The 26,046-nt window shown below is 46.7% G+C and overlaps 1 protein-coding gene across 1 annotated transcript in view; it reads right to left on the reverse strand.

The window, feature by feature from the left end:
• Nucleotides 1-26,046, reverse strand: part of PCSK6 (proprotein convertase subtilisin/kexin type 6) — a 1,406,757-nt gene that overhangs the window by 333,628 nt on the left and 1,047,083 nt on the right. The window contains exons 10-11 of the mRNA XM_069222809.1: nucleotides 11,820-11,923; nucleotides 8,196-8,313 (exon numbers count right to left, since the gene is read on the reverse strand). Coding sequence (XP_069078910.1) covers nucleotides 8,196-8,313; nucleotides 11,820-11,923 — 222 coding nt within the window. The remainder of the gene's footprint in view (nucleotides 1-8,195; nucleotides 8,314-11,819; nucleotides 11,924-26,046) is intronic.

The raw sequence follows: 26,046 nt of genomic DNA on the forward strand, positions 1-26,046 counted from the left end.
CAAACAACAGGAGGCAAGTTCTGAATCAAGCCCTTGGAGATTTCTTCACAAGATGGAAGGCACACAAAGTCCAGTCTTTGCCCTCTTACTCTGGCAGAAGCAGCACTGCAGGAAAGCTCCACAAAGCACAGTCACAGGCAGGGCAGCACTTCTTCCTCAGCTATCAGCTCTTCTCCAGGCAGAGGTTCCGCTTGGTTCCAGAAGTGTTTCCAAAGTCTGTAGATTTGGGTGCCCTTCTTATACCCATTTTAGTCTTTGAAGTCACCTTTCTTCAAAGGGGACTCACACCTACTTGTGAAATCCTGCCTTGCCCAGGCAAGGTCTCAGACACACACCAGGGGGTTGGAGCCGGCATTGTCAGAGGCAGGCACAGTCCTTTCAGATGAGAGTGACCACTCCACCCGTCCCTCCTAGCAGAGATGGCTAATCAGGAAATGCATGTTACACCCCAGCCACCTTTGTGTCACTGTCTAGTGCGAGGCGAAAAACAACCCAACTGTCAAACTGACCCAGACAGGGAATCCACAAACAAGGCAGAGTCACAGAATGGTTTAAGCAAGAAAATGCTCACTTTCTAAAAGTGGCATTTTCAAACGCACAATCTTAAAATCAACTTTACTAAAAGATGTATTTTTAAATTGTGAGTTCACGGACCCCAAACTCCACATGTCCATCTACTCTCTAGGGGAATCTATACTTTAATCATATTTAAAGGTAGCCCCCATGTTATCCTATGAGAGAGACAGGCCTTGCAACAGTGAAAAACGAAGTTGGCAATATTTCACTGTCAGGACATATAAACCACATTACTATATGTCGTACCTTATCCATACACTGCACCCTGCCCTTGGGGCTACCTAGGGCCTACCTTAGGGGTGCCTTACATGTAAGAAAAGGGAAGGTTTAGGCCTGGCAAGTGGGTACACTTGCCAAGTCGAATTTACAGTGTAAAAATACATACACAGACACTGCAGTGACAGGTCTGAGACATGATTACAGAGCTACTTATGTGGGTGGCACAACCAGTGCTGCAGGCCCACTAGTAGCATTTGATTTACAGGCCCTGGCACCTCTAGTGCACCTTACTAGGGACTTACTAGTAAATCAAATAGGCCAATCATGGATAAACCAATTACATACAATTTACACGGAGAGCATATGCACTTTAGCACTGGTTAGCAGTGGTAAAGTGCTCAGAGTTGAAAAGCCAACAGCAACAGGTCAGAAAAAAATAGGAGGCAGGAGACAAAAAGACTGGGGATGACCCTGCATAAGCAAAAGTCCAACAAGTGCCATTTTAATTCTACTTGTTGTAGTTTAGCCATATTGATTTGCTATGCCTCAGTCTTGCAGAAAGTGAGACAGCTGTTTTTCCTTTTGTTAATGCAGCATTTCCTTTCAGATGTAATTCCCAATGAATGTTAGTTTGGAAATAGATATGCTATTGTTTCACACATAGAGAGCATGAGAAAGAAAACTTGAAGATGGAACATGAGAAACCAGAGAATGTGAAAATTTACTCAGCTTATAATTTGTGACAAAGTCATACAGGAGAACAAAGACGGATGCCTTCCCATGCCTTCCCATGACTGTCTTGGGAAATTGCCTTGATGTTGCAGATGCATGTCCTATGATGTGCTATGATTGGGCAATTAAATATTTTGGTCCATATGGTGTTACACGTGGACAAATCATCTTTCACTTTGGACTTTTACTGTTTCCAGTTAGTTCCAGGAGGAGAGATCCCTTAGACTTTGAGAGGAACAGATCAAAAATACAGGGGATATGGAGGATTAAAGGTCCAGTGTATACCCTCCAATGAAAGTTACTAATAATGCAATACACTGTTCCTAGGTAACAAAGGGAGACAGGACGAGTACTCTGGAGTCCTATTTAATAGGAGCAAGAGTCCTCACACACCCAAATGGGTGTCATGCTTCATCATCGGACAAGCTCCTCGTCAGACCGGCGCTGCAATGTCTGACGGGCACCACCCATCTGGGGGGCTCTTTGCCGGAGATCTTTTCTCGATGATGCCACTCTATCCCACAGATAAGTAGGGGGAAAGAAAATGGGGAGAGTTCAAAGAAAGAAAATAAAATTGGCTCAGGACCCTTAATGAGTACTTAACTTTATTCTGTCTATGTGGGGTGAAGGCCAAGATTAAAATATTGATCAGGAGAGTGAGATAGAGATAATGCTCTGCCACTCTCTAACTGTATGTCTAATAACGGAGGGTCAAAAAACTGTAAGACCCACCTCAAAATCGGGTCGACATGTTTCGCGTCTTTGTGGTCCACATGGATCCAATGACGCTTCTTCAGGACCTAGTGTAAAAACTTCTCCAACTACAAGCTAAATTGGCTATCACATATCAGAACTGACAGTCAAACAAAAAGTTATCGTCAGTCACTTACATGAGTCCATTATGACCCTTATTTAGTTCCTATTCGTCACCCCTCCCACATTGAGTCAGGGCTTCATGGGATCACGCGGGCCATTGGCCAGGTTCGTTTAACACACTATGTAAAGAGCCTGGCGACGGGCGGCTCCACCTACCCCTGGACGCGCTCCCGAAAGTGAGAGGAACAGACCTTGTTACCCTTACCCCTCAATTTTCCGCCATGCTTGCTTAGGCCCTGAAGCAGCGCAAACTTACAAAACACAATTGTATTGTGTAAGTTTGCGCTACTTTTGCATAAAAAAATGATGCTAATGCGGTGCAAAAAGTATAAATCAGGGCATTAGAATATCCCCTGAGCCATGAGAAGACTTTTGACCGAGCATCTGACATGCTGACACCTTCCCTTTTTACCTATTTTTCATCAACTTTGATTAGCCACATATTCCCCCAGATGTTCTTTGTTGCTCTTATTGAGTCCTTAATCTGTTTAATGTTAGTTCACCTAAACCTTTTCTGCCATTTGGGCCAACCTATGGTGATTCTGTGACTACAGTCTGGTTTTGAGAATAATTTATATTCACTTGAGCTTAAGTTTGTAATAAAACCCTTGAACGTTACTTCCGATTTTTCCTTGTGCGGCCAAATTGGTCCTACTGTAACTTAATGTGAACTGATTGGTGATTAACTTTTCTTACTCTCCAGGGTGAAAAGATAGGTAGCCCTCATTTAATGCATACCTGAAAGGCTCCAGCAAAGGGATAGACAAAAACCTGTTGTACTAGAGGCTCAGAATGTGTTCCCCCTGTCAAAATGCTGGTGAGACACACAATACAGAGCATCCCCCCAGCACTTGATGCCAATGTCACACCTTTTTACTATTCCATCTTATGCTATCAACTTCATCTTATAGTAGTCCTTGCATAACATGGAACTTGTGTACTTTTGCCTTATACAGGTGACATTTCATCTATTGTACTATGTTTATAATGATGAATACTTGTCAATGTTGTGGAAGTTGACAATGTAAATTATAAAGACATCTCAAGAAACCACAAATTTGTAAAATAACCAAAAATGAAAAGTCAGATTTCTGTGTGTATTGCCATTCCTATCTTCTGCTGATGTAACAGATCCTATTACAATGATTCTGAAAAACAGTACAATTAAGTTAATTTTACATGCTATGTAACTCCAGTATTTGTAGTTTCTGTTCTTATTTACGAACCTTAATCAGCTGAATCATCAGTGCAGCTCACCACAAGCTAAAAGAAGTGTTTTACTAATAACACATCAGTTTAAACTTTATGATTGACGTACAAACACTGAGGGCAGTTTGGATTTGGTTTTCTGAAAACACACTTTTACGACATCAGCAGCCGCTCAATAAAATATGTCTCTGATACATGGGTGAGGACAAGCCATTTGTACTTATCGCACGTAATACATGTTATCTAACTAAACTATGATAGCGATTGATGCAACCCAATATGGCAAGGGTGTCTTTTCTTGAAAACAATCGTGATAGTTTTACCTATACTGGAACACTGGGCATAGAAGACAATCCTACACTCTGACTGCAGCACAAGGAGCCGACATCCTCTTGAACCATTGCCCCGTACTACATAAGTGATCGTTGATGACAATGCTGCTTTGCTCGAAGGCTGTATGGTGGCGGTATGTAATAATCCTCAAAATAACAGTCATCAGTACTAAAGTAGACACATTGTTTTAAATTTACTGCACTCAGTATATCAATTGAGCTTGATTTTTCAATTTATCAGTTCAATTTATGTGACATGAGTATGGATTTCTGGACCTTTCCAGAGTAAAAGTACACTTGTGTTCCTCCCATGTAACCTTTATGATAAGGGAAGAGAGCAATTAGATGCAGTCCTTTGGTGTGCCTCCTCTAATTTTAGCTCACTAAAGAGAGGCCATTCATTAGCGGGTAGTGTTTTTTTGTTCTTTTTCCGACCTACTTCAATCTTCCTGCTTCTGCAGTAAGTCCTATGCTCCCTATTATTTTTATTGCCTATTCATAATGCATTCAAACAATTTGATTTTTTCCCCCTCATAATTAGGACCTAGCCACACAGTAACTCTGCTATATGGTGACGACTTAGTATTAATCATCCTCGCTCCTGTAGGGTTAGATCATCAACTAACAGCTTTGGCTGATTGGTCCAGCACTCATAATCTAACTGTAAATGAGAAAGAACAGGAACATTATATGATGATTGCCACATGAGCTTCGGAGACTTTTTACTATTGGTCAGTAAATAATAATAGCCTTAAATCAGTTAGGAATTGCCTATGTCTTGGAATCACAATATCTAACAACCTTTCATGGTCAACCCATTTGAGCCTTCAGCAGCTAAAGTAATCTCTATGGTGCTAGATTGTCTTCCATTTTTAAAGCTCTCGGAAAGAGAGATGTGGCATTCTTACAAAGAGTCTTTGTATTTAAAATTCCAACCCTTGGTTTATTGCTACTGTGGCACAGCTTTCAAATATTATCAAGATAAAGTACAAAGTACAATCTAAACTTTGGAAATCTTACTTTGGGCTGTGTGGACATATTCCCATTGAGGGCATATGTCTCAAGTTTTCATGTCTAAGCACTACAGTGCGTACATCCAGGTGCATCCAAATTACTACCATTCATAAAAGGCATGTCAAATTGTATTAAAAGGACTTTGAAAGCCTTAATTGTCAAATGTTGTTATGCTGAAGAACATTTTCTCAAAGTTTTTGTCATTATCTTTAGAGGCATCAAACCTCACAAAATCAAAGGCACTGAATCTCACCAAGATATCTTCTACGAAACTCCAGTTGAAGTTGACTATGAGAAGAATGTTGTCAAACTAGTGCGGAACACAGGCTTATGAGCAGAGGTTTGGTCACCAGCACTCATTCTATTACAAATTAAGCACTGTTTATGTCATCCCCACCCACTAAAGATACAGCATTGGGCTGAGCTGCCTGTTTTCGGACATTAATGACTCTCATCAGCCTCTCTGATCACTGCAAATAACTTAAAAAGATGTAAAGTAACCATCTCCCAGCCACACCTGGGGTTTCAAAAGTAAACCACTTTATAAAATCAACATCCTCAGTCAATGCACTAGGCAAGGAAGGAAAGAAAGTGGCATTCAATAGCTTGGATAGGCCATGGGGTGGCTGGAAGTCTGTCCGGAAGTGCAGTCCAGAGGTCCGGTCAGGGACCTCATTTCAACATGTACTCCTTCAGTCACAGCACCTGGCTGGATATGTTTATAGGTATTCAGGAGGCTCTTTCATTTCCCAGAGGGCTTTAGCATGCCTGTGTGGGCTAATGGTCAGTTTGTCTTGAACCAAAGTGTTAAGGATAACCGGGATCTTAGTAAGACTCAATTGTATGACTTGGATACTATAGCTGACAGTAAAAGAGAACAGGAACTAACAGCTTCAGGAGTGTGACATCACCAGAAACTGGTTGGATGCTATTTATCAGAGGAGAGCACAATGTCTCTTAGAGAGCTCCCTTTCTTATTCACTGCTTAGCTGCCTACTGTCTCAGTAATCTAAAAGGGTTAAGAAAGGCCCAACAGCTCAGTGGCAATCCAATGTAAAGAACTTGGAGAAGGGTGTAGATTTCAAGGTGTCTTGTCCGACCATAGACTTCCAATTGTGGTGCACTGCCAAAGAGTGGAGGGCCTGTGACTTTCTATAGCCTCGAAAATACAATGCTTGTATTTAGAAAAAGACATCCAGCTTGATGGCCAGTGAAGGAATATCTTATTAATATGCAAGCAGTGAATACCCAGTGATCTTACTTTCAACTGCTACATGCAGCTTCATGAAAGACTGAAAGACTGAAAAACTATGGTCGCCTTTATGCTATCCTTGCTTGAGAGGCCCCAAGAGAACTAAAGTTTGAGAAAGGAGATTTCAGCCACTGTAAAGGCATGGCATCCAAAGTGTGGAAAATAAAAAAGGCTATGTTAGAAATGTACTAGTCATGGACTAAGGACTATATGGGGTTCAGTCCTTCTTGAACTGATTTACTGGATAGTTCTCCCAAGAGAGCTTCTGAGGAAAAAGAGATTTTGCTATCTTCAGAGATTTATTAGTCCAAACAACATGGGTCATAATGTTTATAATAGTTTTCTTCTGCCCCGGCCACTGGAGACTCCTCCAAAAGGGGTACATGGGACCCTGTAACCATCACCTGCTTCTAAAGGTCCTGCTTGCCAAACCTGGCTTCACATTATTGTCATTGCTGCTGCTCTAGGGGTTGGATTCATTTTACCAGTTCATAAGCTTTGTTGATCAGTAAATAACATACTTTACACAGACAACACCCCTCTTCGCCTCAAAATCAATGTGCGCTACTGAGGCATAACATTACAGTTTCCTGTAGTACATCCATACTTTAGCAGAACTGCTTTTAGAAGTTCAATCTCATCTGAAGTTGCACAAGGTCCTGGCAATCAATGTTTAAAAGTTATTGAAGGCCCTTACACTTGACACTGGGGCAGTCAGTGGTCACTGTGCAGCATCTATGGGGGTACTACCATTTATCAGGGTGCACAAAGATGTCAGGTACTACTGCACTCCAACTGGATAACTAAGGGCCTGATTTAGTTCTTGGCAGATAAATTAATCCGTCACAACAGTGACGTATTTCAAGTCCAACGCATTATAAATCCCATAGGATATAATGGGATTTATATTTCGGTGGATGGGAAACCCGTTGTGACGGAGTAACTTGTTCGACAAGATCTAAATCCGGCCCTTAGTCTCTCCTTTTCTGTACATTTGACTGTCAAAAGGAACATGGGTCAAGCAATCACGATTGGTTGTAGCAGACTTCAAACTCAGATATAGTGTAACACAGTAGTCACATATGATAAACACAATGTCGAGTTAGTGCCAAGTCTATAAAAAAGGATTATCTGTTTATTTGCATACAAGACATGCAGAATTGTTAACAAGTGACTAAAACAAAATACAGATGGTCCAAACACCTAGAGTGTTTATGTGGTAAGGTGGCGCAATTGAAATAATATGGTGATCCATGAATAATATTATCATGTTACAAGTTAGAGAGCTCTCAACTGAACCCAGAAACCATAGCATTTCACTCTTTATGCTAAGCCTTTTTAACAGTCCCATTCAATGGAACAATGGTATGAGAGACAATGTTAAAATGTATTATGCATGTTATGACCTTTGTCCTATTTTCTGACCAGCCATGGAGTCAAGAGGCATAACCCACAGGGTTAGGCTATGTTAACTGGTATCTGTATAGCAAAGTGTTCACCTCACACAAATGTCTTAAGGCACAATAATGCTGTTGACATGGTAGACAGACGGTGGGATTTGGCAACTACTTGGGGAGCAGTGGTGGAATTACTCAACATGGTCAAATGAAGAGACCAGATAATGATCCCACTGGTCTCCAAAGCCAAAGTTCTAACAAAGAAGACTTCTGATGCTGAAAATGACATTTCGCCTCTAGGGAAATTTCAGTTGGGTTTTTAATACTGACATATTGTCATGTGAGTAAAGGTCTATAACTTAATTTGAACAGAGTTTTTATTTCAATGATAGTTTTTTAATATACCATATTTTGACCCAAAGTAAAAACGCTCTGTGCAAGCAGGGTCCTTCTCTCATTTCGTCCTCTCCCATCAACAGCCAAACCTTGAAGGACTCCAACAGAACTCAGCAACTGTCAATGCTTTATTGAACCGCAAAACAAGTCTACCCCATAGTTTGACACATACAGCAAATTCATTAGGCTTACCTTGGTCTCCGATCCGAACTTCCAATGCAAACATGCTGTGCTGGGACAGACTTCCATTTTTTTGCTTCAACGACCATACTTTCTGCATCAACCAAACCGAATCCATAGAGGTGGCTAACTGAAAAGAGAGAAGGCTAAGAGTTCCGCTTTTAGACATGTAGGAGGATTCTTTATAGTGTTCAGAGGCTCTAGACATCAATGATATAATTACATTTCTACCCATCATATTCTACCTTTATCTTGCCCAATTTTCTTGGGTCGCTCTACCAATTTACAATAAAGATCCACCTAATTAGTCACTGTTCATTAAATGCATGGTTTTATTGTAGCAAGGTTTTATTTGTGCTGTGGGGGCAGATGATGGGAAACAAATACTGATGAAAGAAATTATTTCTGAAAGTTGAGGAGCTCTAGTCATGTTTTACAAATTGGTACTTCTACTTATGCCTCTCTATTTTAACATCATATCCAGCAGAATTATTAAGCTTATTCCTTTCTTCTTATTGGAATAATCTTCGTCAGGGGTCTTCCACATTAATTACCTACTATTTTTTAGTCCTGAGGAAGGTATTTTGTACTTGTACAACAGGAGATCAAAACCTTGATGTATGTTCCACTGCTTACACATAGATTTAGCAACAGCTGGACATTTCCTCTACCATAGAGATATGCTCTCTGGGAATGCTCCTTGAATTAAGGGTGAATTGCATGACTCTATCTCAGTGAAACACTATATGGAAATATGTACAACCAATACACTGGATAGATGTGTATATATTTTTTTCTGATTACCCCTTAAAACCTCTTGTTCAAATACATACTAACTGATTGTCCTCATATTACTGGTAAGCCTATTTCTTCATTTAGTGTTTTTTCTGCATGAATCTATATTATCAGATATCTGATTAATTATTGTGAATTTCATTCTGTGTGTTATAGGTTTCTAAAAACATACATATTTATTTACAGTATTCTTTGTTTCTGTAAATGATGCCCTTCTTGGCCATTTACTTTAGTTCATATTGTTGCCAAAGCTCATATGGAGCTAGTGGGTTGTACTTCTTCCTTCTTTATTCGTAAGAAAGCGAACAAATGCAGATCCCATATATCCTGTAGATGTAGATGCCATTATAATCAGCCTGAATCTGAAACAGAGTGTATGTAACAGATCGAGGATTACCTGTTTGGAGAGGGAGAACCTTGTCAGCTGCTTGAAGTGTTGTTCCAAAGACAAAGACTTATGAGTCAGATACAAGGCGAGGCTCACATATAGCTGTAGTGGAATGATTCAACACTGTTAAAGAACCACCTAGTATACCATTGTGTAACAGCAGTGCTTCACCGCCGGCACCGGCGCACAGAATACCTAGGCTGCATAATCTAAAATCAACCTTATGCCTCTTTAATCTAATTTCATTAACTCTCTGGCCCTTTATTTTACTGGTGCAGGTTTCTGCTTTCTGCGTTTGTGACTTTTTTCTCTCAGTCCTTCTCCGTTGTGCGTTTTCCCTCTCTTGCTCTTGGGAAATGTTGGAAGATGAAAAATAAGTGTCAGTCACAAACAGTAAGTGTCAGTGGGCCCCACTGGCCCAAAAACCGACTGCCTGTAGCCCCCACTAGTAACCACTGTCTCAAATTTAGCACTGTGAAACAGTGTTTCTCCTGATCGAAACATCTAAAATTGAGATACAGGAGAATGAAAGAAATTACATTTGGTTCTTTAGATTTCCAGTGCTCACATTTTGGGAACTACTTTTTCCTTTATGCACTTCAAGAAAGTGCATGTGCTTTTTCTCTCGCTCATGTACTGCTAACCTCCCCTTACCCACCCCATCTTTTGCCTGACCTTCATTGGCATCCCCACCTGGTTCTCTATTCCTCTGCTACACCTCGAGGTCATTTGAATATTTTTTTTATTTGTTTACTTTTGTGGGAGGGCCCAGAAGCTGCTCTTTGCTGCTGGGCCACTCCATATTCCAAATGGTGATTTTGGGTGTGAGCAAGCGTCATCACACATGCATGATTACAAAATTATGTGGCTGGCAGCAGCAACCAAGCCACCCTGCCTTCTTTTTTCCCTTTTTTTACTCATGCTGCACAGCACTGGCAAAAAGCACTGACAAAATCAAGAGGTCAACAAAGCGAGCCCATTGATGTTGCAAATGCTTGTTTTATATAATGGTTTGCTTTGTTTAAGCTGTTCTTTGTGCTCTCTGAAAGAGCAAGGAGACTTAGAATGTGTCCCTTACCACATCAATTTAAAAAAATACATGTACGTGTCCTCTTACAGTATAGGGACTTGGGATTGCCTAGTACCCTGCAGCACCATTGTCTCTACAGCATGGGTCCTGCTAGAATTCACCACCTCAGGACCCTGTGGAGGAGGGACGACCACTGATAATACCACTGCTCCTGGCATGAGTCCATGACTCCTCTTTTATTTGGGAGCCAGACTGCCCTGCCACTGCAGAAGATGAGACGTGGTCTGCTGCATCCCTTGAGTCATATTGTAAGCTGCACACAGGCTGTGAAGGCTGGGTCTGCTGGCACTTGCCTCCATCTGGCCACCACAGGGTAGTTCAAGTAGTCCAATAGCCACCTCAGTAGATTTGCAATGGAAGCCTTCTGCAGACTCAATCCAGGCTTCTGGAGCCATATCATACAAAGAGGACCACCAAAGATCACATGCAAAACCTCAGGCAACAGGGTAGGCCAGGGGCTGCTAAAGACAGTCCCATATGCCCCTTAGGGCCCTCAACAGCTCCCGAAGGCCTAGTATGTCACAATAATATATATAAATAAATGTATATTTTGAGAAGTGTCCTACCTGATTTCCCACATGTAAATCAAGGGGCTACTGTATGATCATTGGTCCTAGTGGGACCAAAGGTCTGAGGAATGCACTCATGTGTATAAATGTGCACCTCCCCAGAACAGGGTTTGGAGAGATCTCCATTGCCTCCACGGAAGAGGGATCCTGTAGTCTGCCAGGGTAGGCACCTGGTCATCTTACTTAGTCTTGAATTCCGTTTAGTGGAAGAGCGCCAACTACGCCCTACAAAAAATAATTCATGGGCACCATTTCTTCTACTGATTCAGCTCACTGTTTGAATGGGCAGCTCTTGCTTGATCATTGTAGCTCATTAGCATACTTTTGCGCCATCAAAATGTGAAGCATTCTTGGCCAGTTTCAAGTGCTCATTCTTAACAACGGATATTATAATAGACATTTGATGATTTTAAACTCAAGTTTTGAAATGGAGCATACCTCTCCTCTACTCACAAACATCACCAATAGACCTAAGATTGTTCCTTTAACAATCTCATGCTCACCCAGCACAGTACATATGGCTGATAAGAAGATGCCTGCATACACAAGGCACCGTCCTTCTGAATTCTCTCTCACTGACCCTTGCCCTCCTATTGGATATGTGGAAGTATGGGAACGACCCATAGACCACACCTTCCATAGCTGTGTGGAGCAGGCTCGAGCATATTCACCAGGGCTACTAATGAACAGTCACCTTCGTCCCTTGCAAAGCACTTGCATGCTGTCAGGCAGGCACGGTGGGTGATACACATGCATTATAAATACAATCCAATATACAGTGGCCCGACTCTCACCTTTGCGTCCTGTCCCAGTTGTTTTCCAGTCTGGCGCTCGAAGGTGAACTGGCCGAGACGTCTTCACTATGATATGTTGGACATCCCTCCACGTTAAGAGAGGGCTGTAATCAAAGCACAAAACCAAGAACGTGTCACTCCAACCAAACATATAGGTCCGTCTGTAATCGCTACCGCATACGCTTTAGTGCAATAAGACGCACACACGCACACTGAGCCATTTGTGATTTGTGTCGGGAACTGGGAGACACTCAGAGAGACTTCTAGACACTGGATTGTGTTTATCCTTAGCGTGGCGTAAGCAAAGTAAATATTTGAATATTGCAACGTATATAGCATGTGCTCACTGCATGTATGCATACAGCCACTGAACACTGCAGGGTTGAGTACTTAGTTCAGGCAAGTACAAGGACATAAAAGTAAAGCGTGTGCTATTTGGAACATGTGCTAAAATTAGGCAAACATAACTGAAAGCAGAGGTGTTACATATGTGTTATGGTTGGAAAGTGAAAGTGAAAGATAAGTGGAAGAACGTTTGTATTTACCTTTGTCTCTGTGGCCGTATTAGTCAATTACATGATGCAACAGAGAAAGGTTGGGGGAAGGGCTGTGTAGTGTTGGGGCCCTAGGCCCCCATGCTACTAAAATGAGACACACGTACTCGGTTTCTTAGTGGGTAAAACTGGCCCTGGGCACGTGCGCCCGGCCCCTTTTATTGCCAGGGTCACCTGACCGGTGACGCCTGTGTTGGGTGGGTGTGGGGTGATTGTGGGAGGCCAGCCCTCAGCAGAGAGGCTGGCCAAACACTAGAACGTGTCCAGCAGGACACTACATTCCTCCAAAACTTTGAGGAACAAAAACAAAGTCCAACCTGAAAGAGAAAAACAGAGTAACAAAAACACCACCGTCAGTCTCTCGACCTCAAAAAGGCAGGCCGCAGGATTGCCGTGGGCAGGTGCAGCTGGGAGCACCCGGATCCTTCTGCATGAGTTCATGATTTAACCAGTCACAGCCGGGCACGAACACAGTGTGGAAGAAATCCGGACTCTGACAGTCAGATGGTTGGACAAGTGTCCACTGATGCACTGTGCTTCAGTCCTGTGGGCACTCGTGGCGAGGCTGGTGGTGTTTACAGTTCAATTTGTTCAAATAGGGCGTATCATTCGAATTGGGTGCATCACCCAAATTGGGTGCATCACGAGCGTTGGTGGAGTCCACTGTGAATCTTCTTGCCAAGACATCCTGGCTTCACGAAGGCCAATCCCTTGAAGACCGATGATATCTTGGATGTTGTGAGGTCCTCCTCTGAAGCCTTTGTATGTTCTGACCCTCTGATGGCAGAGCTGCTTCCAGGCCACCTCTCGGTTTTGGATTCTTCACTATGGAATTTCCTTGAGGCCTTTTCGATGGGTTTGCCACGGGATTGGCATGGACTGTGCTGGGCTGCGTGTGGGCCATCTGCCGGCCGCTGCAGGCTCTCCGACAGGATCCATGGTCATCTCATTCGTGCAACCACAAGGGTGGATGTTTCGTGGTCAGGGCGCTTGCTGACATGGATCAGGTTCATGCGGGTTCTCAGACGGTCTTAGGGCAATTGTCTCTCAAATGCCAGGAGGGTGTCTAGTTGATGTCATGTTATTTCACTGAAGACAGTCTTGGTGTGCTGCGACCTGTTGGAGTCTCCATTGCACAGCGTTGCTTGTCTCCTTGACTTCATCGGTGGGGCAAAGTCCAGTCCTCTCTCAAGCTTGAGAGGCCCCTTGTCTGGGTTGTCACGGGACTGCTTGTGGTCTGCGCTGGGGCTGCTTGTGTGCCACATAGGGCAGCTGCAAGACCTCCTAGGAGCCACTGCCTAGTCGCTCGTGCAATTACAGGGGTAGATGGATCTGGGTCACGACTTGCTCTTGTCACCGAGAGCAGAATACCGATAGGGCGAGCAGTTGGTCATTGTTTGACTAGCTCTTCAGAGCATTAACGCAGAAGTGTAGGACTCCATTCTGGTTGTTTAACTGCTCCTTTGATGGATACCGTGATGCACATGGCAATGATGATGTTTGCCGTTTGGAGACCTGGACGACAAGTGATGTTGCTGGAGTAAGGGTGATTGGAGTAACTTCGTCACAGCGAGTGCAGTCTTTCTTTTGCTCATGTGCAGATGCTAGTTAGCAGTGGTGCCATCTGCTTCAAGCAGCCGATGACAGGTGGCTTGGATGGTCACCTTTGACGTGTGGGGTAAGTACGCGGTTCGCGCATGGCGTCTTACATTTGGCACTCCCGCCGAGCTGTCTCCAGTGACGTCATCGCACCCTGTGGCTGTCTTGTCTGTGGGTGCACTCTTCCTTTGTTGTGGGAGTCCTCCATCTCTCCATCTTGTTGATCTTCCATTGTTATTCTTCTGTGGTCATCAGGTGTTGCAGTGTGAGAGATGATGTCACACAATCTCCTTTCTTCCTTCTTCATAGTGTGGTGCTGCGCCACGCTTTCCTCTTCTTTGTTGTGGCGTCTGGCCACTTGTCTTCTTTTTGTGTGGACCTTTCGAAGGTCCTGTCCTGTCCAAGGACTAGGCGTTTTTTTTTTTCAGTGTTGCTGGGTGGCATCATGCCACTTGGGGTGTGCGACTCTCCTCTTGCCTGTTGCGAGTCACTGCCGACTCTGTCTTGAGGCAGTGTGGGGGAGGACACTCCTTGTGCGACTCTCTTCTTGCCTGTTGCGAGTCACTGCCGACTCCGTCTTGAGGCAGTGTCGGGGACGACACTCCTTGTGTGACTCTCCTCTTGCCTGTTGCGAGTCACTGCCGACTCCGTCTTGAGGCAGTGTGGGGGAGGACACTCCTTGTGCGACTCTCCCCTTGCCTGTTGCGAGTCACTGCCGACTCCATCTTGAGGCAGTGTGGGGGAGGACACTCCTTGCTGAGTCTCTGGCCCGTTGCAGGGCAGTGACATATGGTCACTTTCTTTTCCGCTTCCTCTTCACTTGAGGACGTAGTGCTTGCGCCTCAAGGCAGTGCTTTCTTGGCACTGGGTCTTGCTTGAACCTGGGTGTGCTTTGCAGGGTTGTTCGCTTCTGATGACCTCCTGCCTGATGGGCCAACGGTGGCCATCTTGCATTGCAGAAAGGACGGCTGGCACGGCCTCTTGTCCCATGCGTTACGTCAACCTCTTGGGTGCTCTCTCCAATTTTGCGGGCGTTGTCTTAGTCGTCACGTTCTCTGGTGCAGCTCTCTGCACACGTGACATAGTCTCTTTTTTCCTGTGCGTCCTTTGATATTGCCTGGCATGTCTCTTTCTTGTCCTGCAGTGATGTCCATCACTGCTGGGGCATGTGGCGTTCTTCCAGCGGTGGTGGCGGACGGCCACCAGGGGCTGCGCAGTCCATGTGCGCTCTCCTTGTGCCTCACGTGGCACTTGCGTCCATTTCTCGACGTTGCAGCTTGGCTGGGACAGCTGCAGTCTTCTCCTTCCCTTTTCAGCGTTGTCCGCGTCGCTTCCTTCTTCCTCGCTGTTTCCGTCTTCTGTGCCATTTCCGTCCAGGGGCGCACTCTTGGTTTGGAGCAGTCACTTTCTGAAAGTGCTGCTGTAGACTTGCCTTCATCCAATCTTGTTTTCCTTTTAACACAGGAATATGGTGCAGTACCAACTTTAGCCACTGGATGCCAGTAGTGCACTTCTTTTTTTTTCACTTGAAAGACAGTCTTTCCTCCTACCAGCCTCGTTTGTTTTGAAACAGATGCTGGTGAAACCATGCTGCTGAGGAGATCTTCAGGCTGGTGGGGGCTTTTGCTGGTGTCTGGAGCGGCAGGTAAGTGCAGTTTTTCTTCTTTTGTGCTTTTCTGTCTTCTTTTTTTTCTTTTAGTGTTGAAGAAAACATAACCTCGTGGTGATGGGGGCACTCTGGGCAGTTCAAAAGTTTTCTGTGTGTCAGCAGCTTTTCGTTTTTTTTTCTCACATCCTCCTGGTGACATGTGGGCACATGCTGTGGGGGTCAGCTCTGTTGGTGCAGGCCGTCGCAGGCCTGTGCTGCAAACCTCCCTGGTATCCCACATGGGATAAGGTGGTGCGATCCTCGGGCACTCTGCTTCTTTGGTGCGTGCCAGCACTATTTTGATTATGCGGCCGCAGCAGCATTTCCTCCCGCTGCGGGCCGCATTTCAGCATTTCGTTTTGAACCAGACGAAGGTGTCAGAGCGGCCCGGGGCTTTTCTTCTACTTGGTGCGTGTCTGCACCATGGTCTCTCACTGTTTTCGGTGCATGTCTGCACCGATGTCTCCTGTGACACGCAGCACCTGGGGGCGGCTCTGGGCACTTTGTTTCTTCGGGTGCAGGTCAGCACCTCTTGATCGGATAACTTGTGTGGAGGGGCGGCCCTGGGCGTGGCACTTTGATTTCTTTGCTCGGTGCACAACAGCACCTTTTCCTTCCTCACGCGCGAGCTCAGCAACCTTCCTTCATAGCTGCGGGCCGCGTTTCTGGCATCTTTATGTGGACTGGGCAGCCCTGGGCATTTTGGATTCCGGTGCGAGGCAGCACCGTTGCGCTTTCTTGCTAGCGGCGGCCGCAGCCGGGTTGGCAGCGCTGCTGGCCGCTTTGTAGCGCACTATGACCCTCCTCTTCACGGCACGACAGCGCCATTATTTAAAAGGAATAGGAGAGAGGGGAAAATGGCCCGGTTGCTTTCTCCCTTTTCTTGGTGCACGATCGCACCATGTTTTTTCACACGTGGCCGCAGCACGACGGCACACGCTGCGGACCGCATTCCTTTCTTAGGAGCGGGGGCGACCGGCCCCAGTCGTGGTTTGACAGTGCTGCGGTGCGCTGTTAGCTTACTGTTTTCTTGTTGGCGCACAGCAACAGGGCGCTGCCACTTTTGCGTAGAGGGGTGGCAGGATAGCCCCCAGGTCATGCACTGGCGGGGCTGGGGCTGCGCCGGCCTTCTTCTCCCCCCAGCACAACGTAGAAGATGCTCCTTGCCATGTGGGATCGGACCCACTCGTCGCCAATGTAGTGTTGGGGCCCTAGGCCCCCATGCTACTAAAATGAGACACACGTACTCGGTTTCTTAGTGGGTAAAACTGGCCCTGGGCACGTGCGCCCGGCCCCTTTTATTGCCAGGGTCACCTGACCGGTGACGCCTGTGTTGGGTGGGTGTGGGGTGTATGTGGGAGGCCAGCCCTCAGCAGAGAGGCTGGCCAAACACTAGAACGTGTCCAGCAGGACACTACAGGCTGCATATGACGGCTGGTACAAGCTGGGAGGCAGGGAAAGGAGGGGGGGGCAGTGCTATGAGGAGGACAGAGCCATATTTAAGGGGACTACTTCTGGCCCAAATACCCGAGAGCATGAAATGACCCAGTTGGGGGAACATGCAGGGAGGCCGGGGGGCCATTAGACCGCAATGTCGCTGGATCATTCAGGATTGCTGAAGAGGGTGTCAGCAAGAGTAAAGGCACAATGGGGACTGGAGCATTCTTAGTTGAGTGCCAACGCCGAAGGAGTGCACTTGGAAGTCAGTGGCACAGCACTGGCGGGGCTGCAGTATAGGGGGCCATCAAGAGACCAGCCTCGGCACTAGTGGCGGTGATGCTTGAATGGAGCGAGGGAGAGGAGGAGGGTCAGGAGGAGGGGCCAGGGGATGAACAGTGGGATTGGGTCATGCACAGAGCAGAGAGTGAAGAAGGGAGACCCATTATGAAAGTATATGCCAGGGCAGGTTGGATAGCGGGGGGGGCACGTGGGATGGAATCTGGTGGGTTACCAGCCGGGGGAGCAGCCGCATACAGGGGCAGTGTCACAGATGGTGTAAGGTGGAACACAATCTAAGCAGTGCGAAGGGATAGGCAGTTCTCGTTGTTTGTCAAATTTGGGGACCATGCAGATGACTCAAGGGGTGTTGCCAGCACACCCGGCCTGTTTTCTTTCTTGCAGGGAGAACATTCAGCCATCATGGTGGACTGGGAGGAGCACAGTGCAGCTCCACGGCCCGAGGTGAACAGAAGGAAAGGCCCCATGCGGCCAGCTGGACAGCTGCATTGGACGGCACAATCACTGCCTCAAGAAGGTCTAGAGTGGCCTTGGTGGTGCAACTAACAGGAGGGTTCGGTGCAAACCCTGGCAGCAAGATGCAAGGGATACATCATGCTATATCATCAGAGAGGTTGGGAGGGTGAGGTAGGGGCCCCAACATAGGCTGGAGCAGAGTGCAATAGTGCAATGTGATGTATTTATATAGTGATGGGCTAATGAGAAAGCCCTACGAGCTGGGGGTACTGAAGTGTTTGATGTGACAATGGTGAACTATGAGGAGGGAAGTGTGAAAGAAGGTGAATTGAGGGAAGAGGATGATCCTCAAATTGAGGAGACAAGGGAGTGGCAGAAAGGGGCAGGGGGAGAAGCTAATGAGTCTGTACCTAGTGTCATCCAGGATTCAGGCACCTGACACTGGCATGACGGACCTAGCTTGGCAGTACGACAGGAGCATATGGCAAGGCGGTAGGCTGCGGAACAAGCACCAATCTTGGCAGCAGGTAAGGAAGCGGGGTGAATGTCACCAAAATGGTGTCCATTAGGGTAGAGGTGAAGGAGCCTGAAGAGAGCGTGAAGGCCCGCCTAAGAAAAGGTTTACATATGAATGACACAGGTGTCGGTAAGGAGGAGCAGAGTATGGGTGACAAGACTGAATCAGCGTCAGGCCCCAGGGACGGTAAACAAGGTTTCTGGATTCTGTGTGAGGGAGCACAAGGAAAGAGGGAGAGCACCCTGGGACTTCAGCCAAGGTGACAGATAAGGGGGTAGGTGGAGATACAGAGGAGGGAAAGCAGAGGGGAAGGAAGATGACGAAGCAAAGACAGATGGTCTACAAAGAATTAAAGATTAAGAAATTGCTCTTACACTGGAGTGTCTAATCCTGTAGGGGTGCATCTAATGTTGGCGACTAAAGAAAAGATATGGAAGGGAGAATATGTTAAGATGCTAAAACTGCTTCATAGAGAACTGGGGGCCAAAGAGGATTCAAAAGAAGAAGAATATCAACTGCCTCAGTGGCTAAAAGTGTTGGACGGCGGCTGTTCTCATTTATGCATGTGTACTGCAAAAAGTACCCGGAGAGGTTAGTTGCACTTTTTAAGTATGTTATCAAGAAAGCGCAAATAAATTACCGGGGATATGCTTGACACAGTATGATGAAAAGTTTTGGACTTGCATGGCCCAGGATCCTGAGATGCAATGGGGTGACACTGACCTAAGGCAACACGCAATTGGGGCTGCCAAGTTTGGGAAAATGATTTTTACGGCCAGCATATTATGGATAGTTCATCGGCCCTGTCAGCAGCACCCCACCCGGGGAGGGGTGTGGGCATCAGGTAACGAACAGGGTAGAAAGGCAGGGGCTTGTTGAGTCTTCAATGAGGGTCTCTGCACCAGAGAGTATTGCAAATTCCGGCACAAATGCTCAAAATGTGCTGCTAGACATGCCCTTGTCCACTGCTATGGTCTAGTTGTCACACAAGTTACTCAGGAGGATAGTAGCAGCTACAGCAAGGGAACGCAGGGGCACAGCAGCATGGTCAGACAACAGGTTTCAGGACTGGAAGGGGCGCACAAGGACCTGAGGGCTAAGGCTCGTATACCAATTCAATGAGACCGCTTGGGATTTTGGCTATCACGGTATGATCGAAGGGAGGATGGCAGGCTACTGTTGGAAGGATTCAACTGAGACTGTGGTACGAGGGCCCGAAGGTGAGTTGCTGGGTGAACAATTTAAAATTTGTCAATGCACACAGGCAGGTGGTGAGGGACAAGTTGGAAAAAAAAGATACAGGAGGGCAGGATGGTGGAGCCTTCTGATGATTGGCCTATTGAGCACCTAATTGTGTCCCCTATTGGGGTGGTTCCAAAAGAAAAGAAAAGACAATTCAAATTGATTCAGCACTTATCATGACCAGAAGGGAATTCGGTTAAGAAGCAGCTACCTGTATCACATTTATCAGCAGACATGGCTCTATCCTTCGAGAAAAGAGTGGTACAGGAGTCACTCATAGCCGAGAGTGACATCAAGTCCGCTGTCCACTTGCTGCCAGTACACCTTGATGATTTTCAGTTTTTGGGCACCCAATTTAAAGGCCAATGGTATGCTGACAAGGCGCTTCCAGTGGGTTGTTTGATACCCTGTGTTCTCCATGAGCATTTGAGTACATTCCTACAATGGCTATTATCTTTGCGCATGGGACATGAGAATGTCCCACACTATTTGAATAACTTTTCTTGTGGTCTAGACCTCCCTATTTGGCCAACCTTTCAGCATCTGTCTCCCCAGTTTGCCTTTGGTTGTGTCGCAGGAGGTGGACTGAGAAGCACAGATATTTTCAGATCCTTCTGGAGGAATTAGCTTCGTGCTGTATTGGCAGGGTAAATGGTGTGCAGAAGAATGGACGCCGGAGTGGAAATGGGGTGGATGTATTATCGCCTTTTTGGAATTCTTTCCTTTGGTTGTGGCAGTATGGGAAGAGCAGCTGGCACGCAGGAGAGTCTTATTTCGGACTGACGATATGTCAGTAGTGCAGGTGGTAAACCCAGTCGACCAGAGATACAGAGGTGCTGAAATTGCTGCGGGTTTGCGGACTGGGTGCTTAAAGTATAATATTGTTGTTAGATCTCAAAATGTGCCTCGTGTGGGCAATGACACTTTGGACACTTTGTCTCATTCGCAGTGGGATTGATTCCATGGGCTGGCCATGGAGGTAGACAGAGTGAGGACCCGGGTACCTCAGGAGCTTTGGACAAAAGGCAACAGAGGATGCTTCAGTTTATGGTAGATTCATTGGTGGTTATGTTCAGACTTGGTCAGAATGTTTAGTTAGCAGGGTGCAAAGGACGCAGGAAGAATAGGCTAGAACAGAAGAAGTGGTTCAACTCATGCTGTTGTTAATAGATAAGGGACAGTCAAGGGTAATGATTTCGGAGAAACTGGCGGGTATAGATTTTATGGGGAAGCTTCTGTGGGTTTATGCTCCTTGGGCTGGTGAACTGGGGAGACAGATGCTGGAAGGTTGGGCCAGAGAGACAGGTTGGTTAGGACCGAAAAGGAGGTCATTGTCTTTGGGTCTGTTGAGTGACTCGCTTTTGGTTTTGCCTGGGATTTGCTGAGGGGGAGGTTTGCTGGTGTGCAGCAGGTCTCCAAGTTTGGCTATACAGGTCAAAGACATATCAGAGGGGTCGGGAAAGGATCATCTAGCTCCGGGCTTATCCAGTGGACAGATTTTGCCCAGTACATTGTGGATCAGCACTTCGGGCTCGGAATACATTGGGGAGGGGATAAAGTCTTCTAGCATGGGGATGGTAGACTGGTGTCATTTAGTAATTTGTTCTGAGCACTGCAACTCAACATATACCATATTTACATATATACATGAGTATCTATCCAAAAATATGACAGTCGGCTCAATAAATCACACAGAATATACATCTACAAGAAAAAAAAATAGTCTAAATAAATAATCACACAGAAATCTGAAATATTCAAACAAAGTATTACAGTATCCATCTCGTTTGCATAGAAAGTTCTATAGTCCTTTTTTTAAGTAAGTCCCAGTGAGGGGTGTTCACACTACAGTAACCCCCAAGAATTCACAGTCCAGATACTTGATAATCCTTTTCTTAGGCAATGGTGGAATGTCCTATGGAATTCTACCACTTCTTTACTCTCAATATTGTCACGTTTCGACCCCCATGCCATGGGACATAATTTAATAATGAATTCATCCTCTGAGCACTAACCCTAATTGGGTGGTTGGACATCAATGTGTGCTCTTGTTTTGCAAATAACTGTGTGTTTAGACAATGCAGATTTTCAGATTAGGTTTCAGAGAGATCTGAATGTAACCTCGCACCCACATACCGACAAAGAGTTGATCGCCCACCCGGAAATCTTTGGTACGATTAAGATAGATCACCAATGCTCTTTTTGGGTCCAGACGGTGGAGTCTCTCCTCCTCATGAGAAGGATGTGGGTGTGTGTAGAAAGTAGGCAGGGTGATGGACTGGCCTACATGAAAAGTCTAAAACACCTTTGGAAGGAAGGAAGCCTTAGTGAGCAACACCACTTTGTCAGGGTGCACAGACAAGTATGGAGGTTTAGATGAAAGGGCTTGAAGCTCACTCACCCTACGAGCAGAGGTGATGGCAACAAGACAATTTTGAAGGTGAGGAGCCTCAAGGGACAATTGTGCATCGGCTCAAAGGGAGTACACATTAATAAGTAAGGACAAGATTGAGGTCCCACTGAGGAATGATAAATGGAGTGGGAGGAAATAAATGGGTGAGGCCTTTTAGGAATCTGCTCACAATAGGAGATTTAAAAAGTGAGGGCTGATCAGGTAACCTAAGAAAGGCCGAAATGGCAGATAAATACCCTTTAAGGGTGCCCAAAGCAGAGCACTGCTGGGTCAAAGAAAGAATGAACAGAAGAACCTCAGATAAAGGGGCAGAGAGAGGATTAACAGATTTGTTAGTGCACCATGCCACAAATTTATTCCAATGACAGGCGTGTACAGTTTTGCTGGAGGGACACCTGGCTGTCAAGATAACATTGCAGACTTCGGGCGGAAGATCAAAAGGTGTCAACTGGCACCACTCAATCTCCACGCATGAAGGCGGAGCTTGGATAGGTTTGGGTGAAGGACCGTCCCCAGTTGCTGCGACGGAAGATCCACCCAAAGAAGCAGTCTGAGTGGAGGATCGATGGACATGATCAACAGCTCTGGATACTAGACTCTCCGTGCCCAGTCCGGAGCCACCAAGATGACTTGGGCCCGGTCGTTCCTGATCTTCTTGAGAACTCTGGGCAGAAGTGGTACAGGCGTAAAGACATAAACGAGGCCGGAGTTCCACTCGAGACGAAAAGGGTCTCTGAGCGAGTGCTCCCTTGGAAACTCCAACGTGCAAAACAGCTGACATTGCGCGTTCTCTGCTGAGGCAAACCAATCTAACCAGGGCTCTCCCCACTGCAGGAAGAGACCTTGCGTTACCTCAGGATGGAGACGCCATTCGTGATCAGCTGTGCATCGACGGCTGAGTTTGTCCGCTCTGGCGTTGAGAGAACCCAACCGATGTTGAATCACCAGGGGTAATTCCCTGATGTTCCAGCCATGTCCAGAGGTGTAGTGCCTCCTGACAAAGGGTGCAGGACCCTACTCCGCCCTGTTTGTTGCAGTACCAAATGGTGGTAGTATTGCTCGTGAACACCTGCACTACTTTCCCTTTGAGAGAGGGAAGAAATGCTTTTAACGCAAGCCTGAACGACCGGAGATCCAGAAGATTGATATGGACCCCAGACTCTGCCGGAGACCGGAGACCTCTGATCTGCGCCTCTCCCATATGGCCGCCCCAATCGAGAAGTGACACATCTGTCACTACAGAGAAATCTGGTTGGGGAAGGGAGAGGGTTCTGCTGTGGACCCAATGCGGATTCAAAAGCCACCACTGAAGGTCTTTCGCAGTCCCCTGCGAGATCTGGACCATGTCGGAGAGATTCCCCTGATACTGCGCCCAATGGAACTTCAAGTCCCACTGCAGAGCCCGCATATGTCATCTGGCATGTGTTACTAGCAGGATGCAGGGTGCAGGAGGCAATGAGGCCCAGCAGCCTCAAAGTCAGTCTCACCGAAACCCAAGATAGACGCCGAAAGATCAGAATCATAGCATGAATGTTTTGGACTAGCTTTTCGGGAGGATAAGCCCGAAAATGCACTGTGTCCAGAACAGCTCCAATGAAGGGGAGCGTTTTAGAGGGAGTCAGGTGTGACTTTGGCACATTTATAGTGAACCCCAACGTGTGCAGGAGGTTCGCCATAGTCTGAAGGTGGGAGATGACTTTCTGGGGTGAGTCCGCCTTCAACAGCCAGTCGTCGAGGTAGGGGAAGACTGATACCCCTAGCCTGCGCAGATGAGCTGCAACCACCGCCATCACTTTCGTGAACACCCGATGGATACTGGTAAGGCCGAAGGGGGGCACGGTATACTGAAAGTGCTTGTGACCTACCACGAATCGTAGGTAACGTCTGTAAGCAGGCAGGATTGGGATGTGGAAATAAGCATCCTGAAAGTCCAACACTACTATCCAGTCTCCTGTGTCCAAGGTGGTCAGAACCTGAGCCAGGGTGAGCATTTTGAATTTCTCCTTCTTGAGGAAGTAGTTTAGGTCCCGAAGGTCTAGGATAGGTCGTAAGCCCTTGTCCTTTTTTGGCACCAGAAAGTAGCGGGAATAACAACAATGACCTACTTCGGGCACAGGGACCTTCTCTATAGCTCCCTTGGTCAAGAGAGCTGCGACTTCCTGGCGGAGAAGTGCCAAATGATCCCCTGGAAGGTGACTGAAGGATGGAGGCATGGCTGGTGGAGAAGATTTGAAAGGGAGGTAGTAGCCCTTTCGAACGATCTGCAAAACCCACCTGTCAGTACTGATGGATTCCCAGTGGGGCAGGTGATAGTGAATCCTGCCGCCAACTGGATGGGAGTGAGGGGACAGACTAGGAGGGTTTGGAGGCTGCAGCGGGGGCAGAGGTGGACTGGGCAGACATCTGGTTCCCTGTCCCATGCCCACGTGAGAGTCCGCCTCCCCAGCCACGTAGAGGCAGGACAGCATGGGAGGCACGGTGGCTTGGTGGAGGACACGACAGGGAGCCACTTCCGTGGCCATAAAAGAGGCAAAAAGCAGACTGCGGGCGAGGAGAAAGGAAAGACCACGGGACGGAGCCGTAGCCCGGGAATCCCTGCATCTCTCAATGCTTTGTCTCCAAAGAGACGGGAGCCATCAAAGGTCATGTCCATGAGGGACTGTAGGACATCCCCAGAAAAACCAGAAGTACGCAACCAGGTGTAGCATCTCAATGCCACCGTCATAGCAACTGATCTGCCCAGAGAGTCCGTCATGTCCAGCCCACAACGGATTGTGAAATCTGCCACATCTCTTCCATCGTTCACAGCTTGGGAGACGATGGCACGGGCCTCCTCCGGTATCTGCGGCAGGACTTGCGCAACCGTATCACACAAACAGTGGGGATAGAGGCCCAAAAGGCATGTGGTATTCACAGACCGCAACGCGAGACTGGAGGAAGAAAACAACTTCTTACCAAACTGGTCCAGTCTTTTTGATTCCCTATCCGAGGGTGCGGAAGGGAATAAACCTGAAGAAGGGGAAGCCTGTATGACAAGACTCTTAGGCATGGGGTGTTGGGACAGGAATTTAGGGTCATTTGGAACAGGCCCATGGTGGCGTGCAATAGTCCTATTCACAAGAGCCCCTGTGTTGGGTTTGGACCAAGTACCCAAAAGGACATCGGTGAGGGCTTTATTGAATGGCAAAAGGGGTTCTGATGTGGAAGCCCTTGGCTGAAGCACCTCCGTCAGGGGATTGGACCTGACCTCTACAGTAGGAAGCTCAAGGCCAAGGCCCCAGCTGCCCTACTGACCACCATACCATAATTTGCTCCCTCTGCAGTAGCCAAGGTAGGAGGGCTCCCTCAAGGCCTTTGGGTGTATGGCCCGGCACTCGGAGCACGACTTCGGGTCGTGGTCGCGCTCGAGATACTACAAACAAACCTGATGCGTATCCGTCACTGACATCGTGCGGCGACAGTCCTCGCACGGCTTGGAACTGGTCTTCGGGGACATCCTTGACGCACCAAATATCTCAAAAAAACTCGACAAAACGGTCGAAATCGGTCAAAAAAAGACCAAAGTAGCTCTTCTCCGGATCAGCGTGTGGTGCGGAAAAGAACTGACGTCACTGCGCGAAGGGGGCGTCTATATACTACTCTCGACATCATCACGGTGACTACGACGCCAACGATGCACTCAGAGTCGACAGACGCCACCTACCAACACACAAGGGTATTGCTCGAAGAAAAATCTCCGTATCCAGTCTGATACCTGGGGAAAATTCTAAGGTAGGGAATCTGCAACTAGAAGTCTCTATCAGATAGCAGCATCTAAACCTCTTTTAAATAACATTTAGGGCGTGACAGAGGCACCATGTATCGGACTGCCTTGAGTAGTAGTGTGAATTAGGGCTATGTAAGACAGCAACATACTAGGCTCCCCTGACATGCAAATAACTGTGCTCCAGCCCTTCAGAGAGAGGGGCTATCAAATAAAATCCAAACTATTACTCATAAAACAGATAGTGGAAAAAGCTGCCACTGCCTGTGGACAAGTTAGAACTGTACATCCTAAAATG

The sequence above is a fragment of the Pleurodeles waltl genome, chromosome 3_1 (genome assembly GCF_031143425.1).
Source record: "Pleurodeles waltl isolate 20211129_DDA chromosome 3_1, aPleWal1.hap1.20221129, whole genome shotgun sequence".
NCBI lineage: Eukaryota > Metazoa > Chordata > Amphibia > Caudata > Salamandridae > Pleurodeles > Pleurodeles waltl.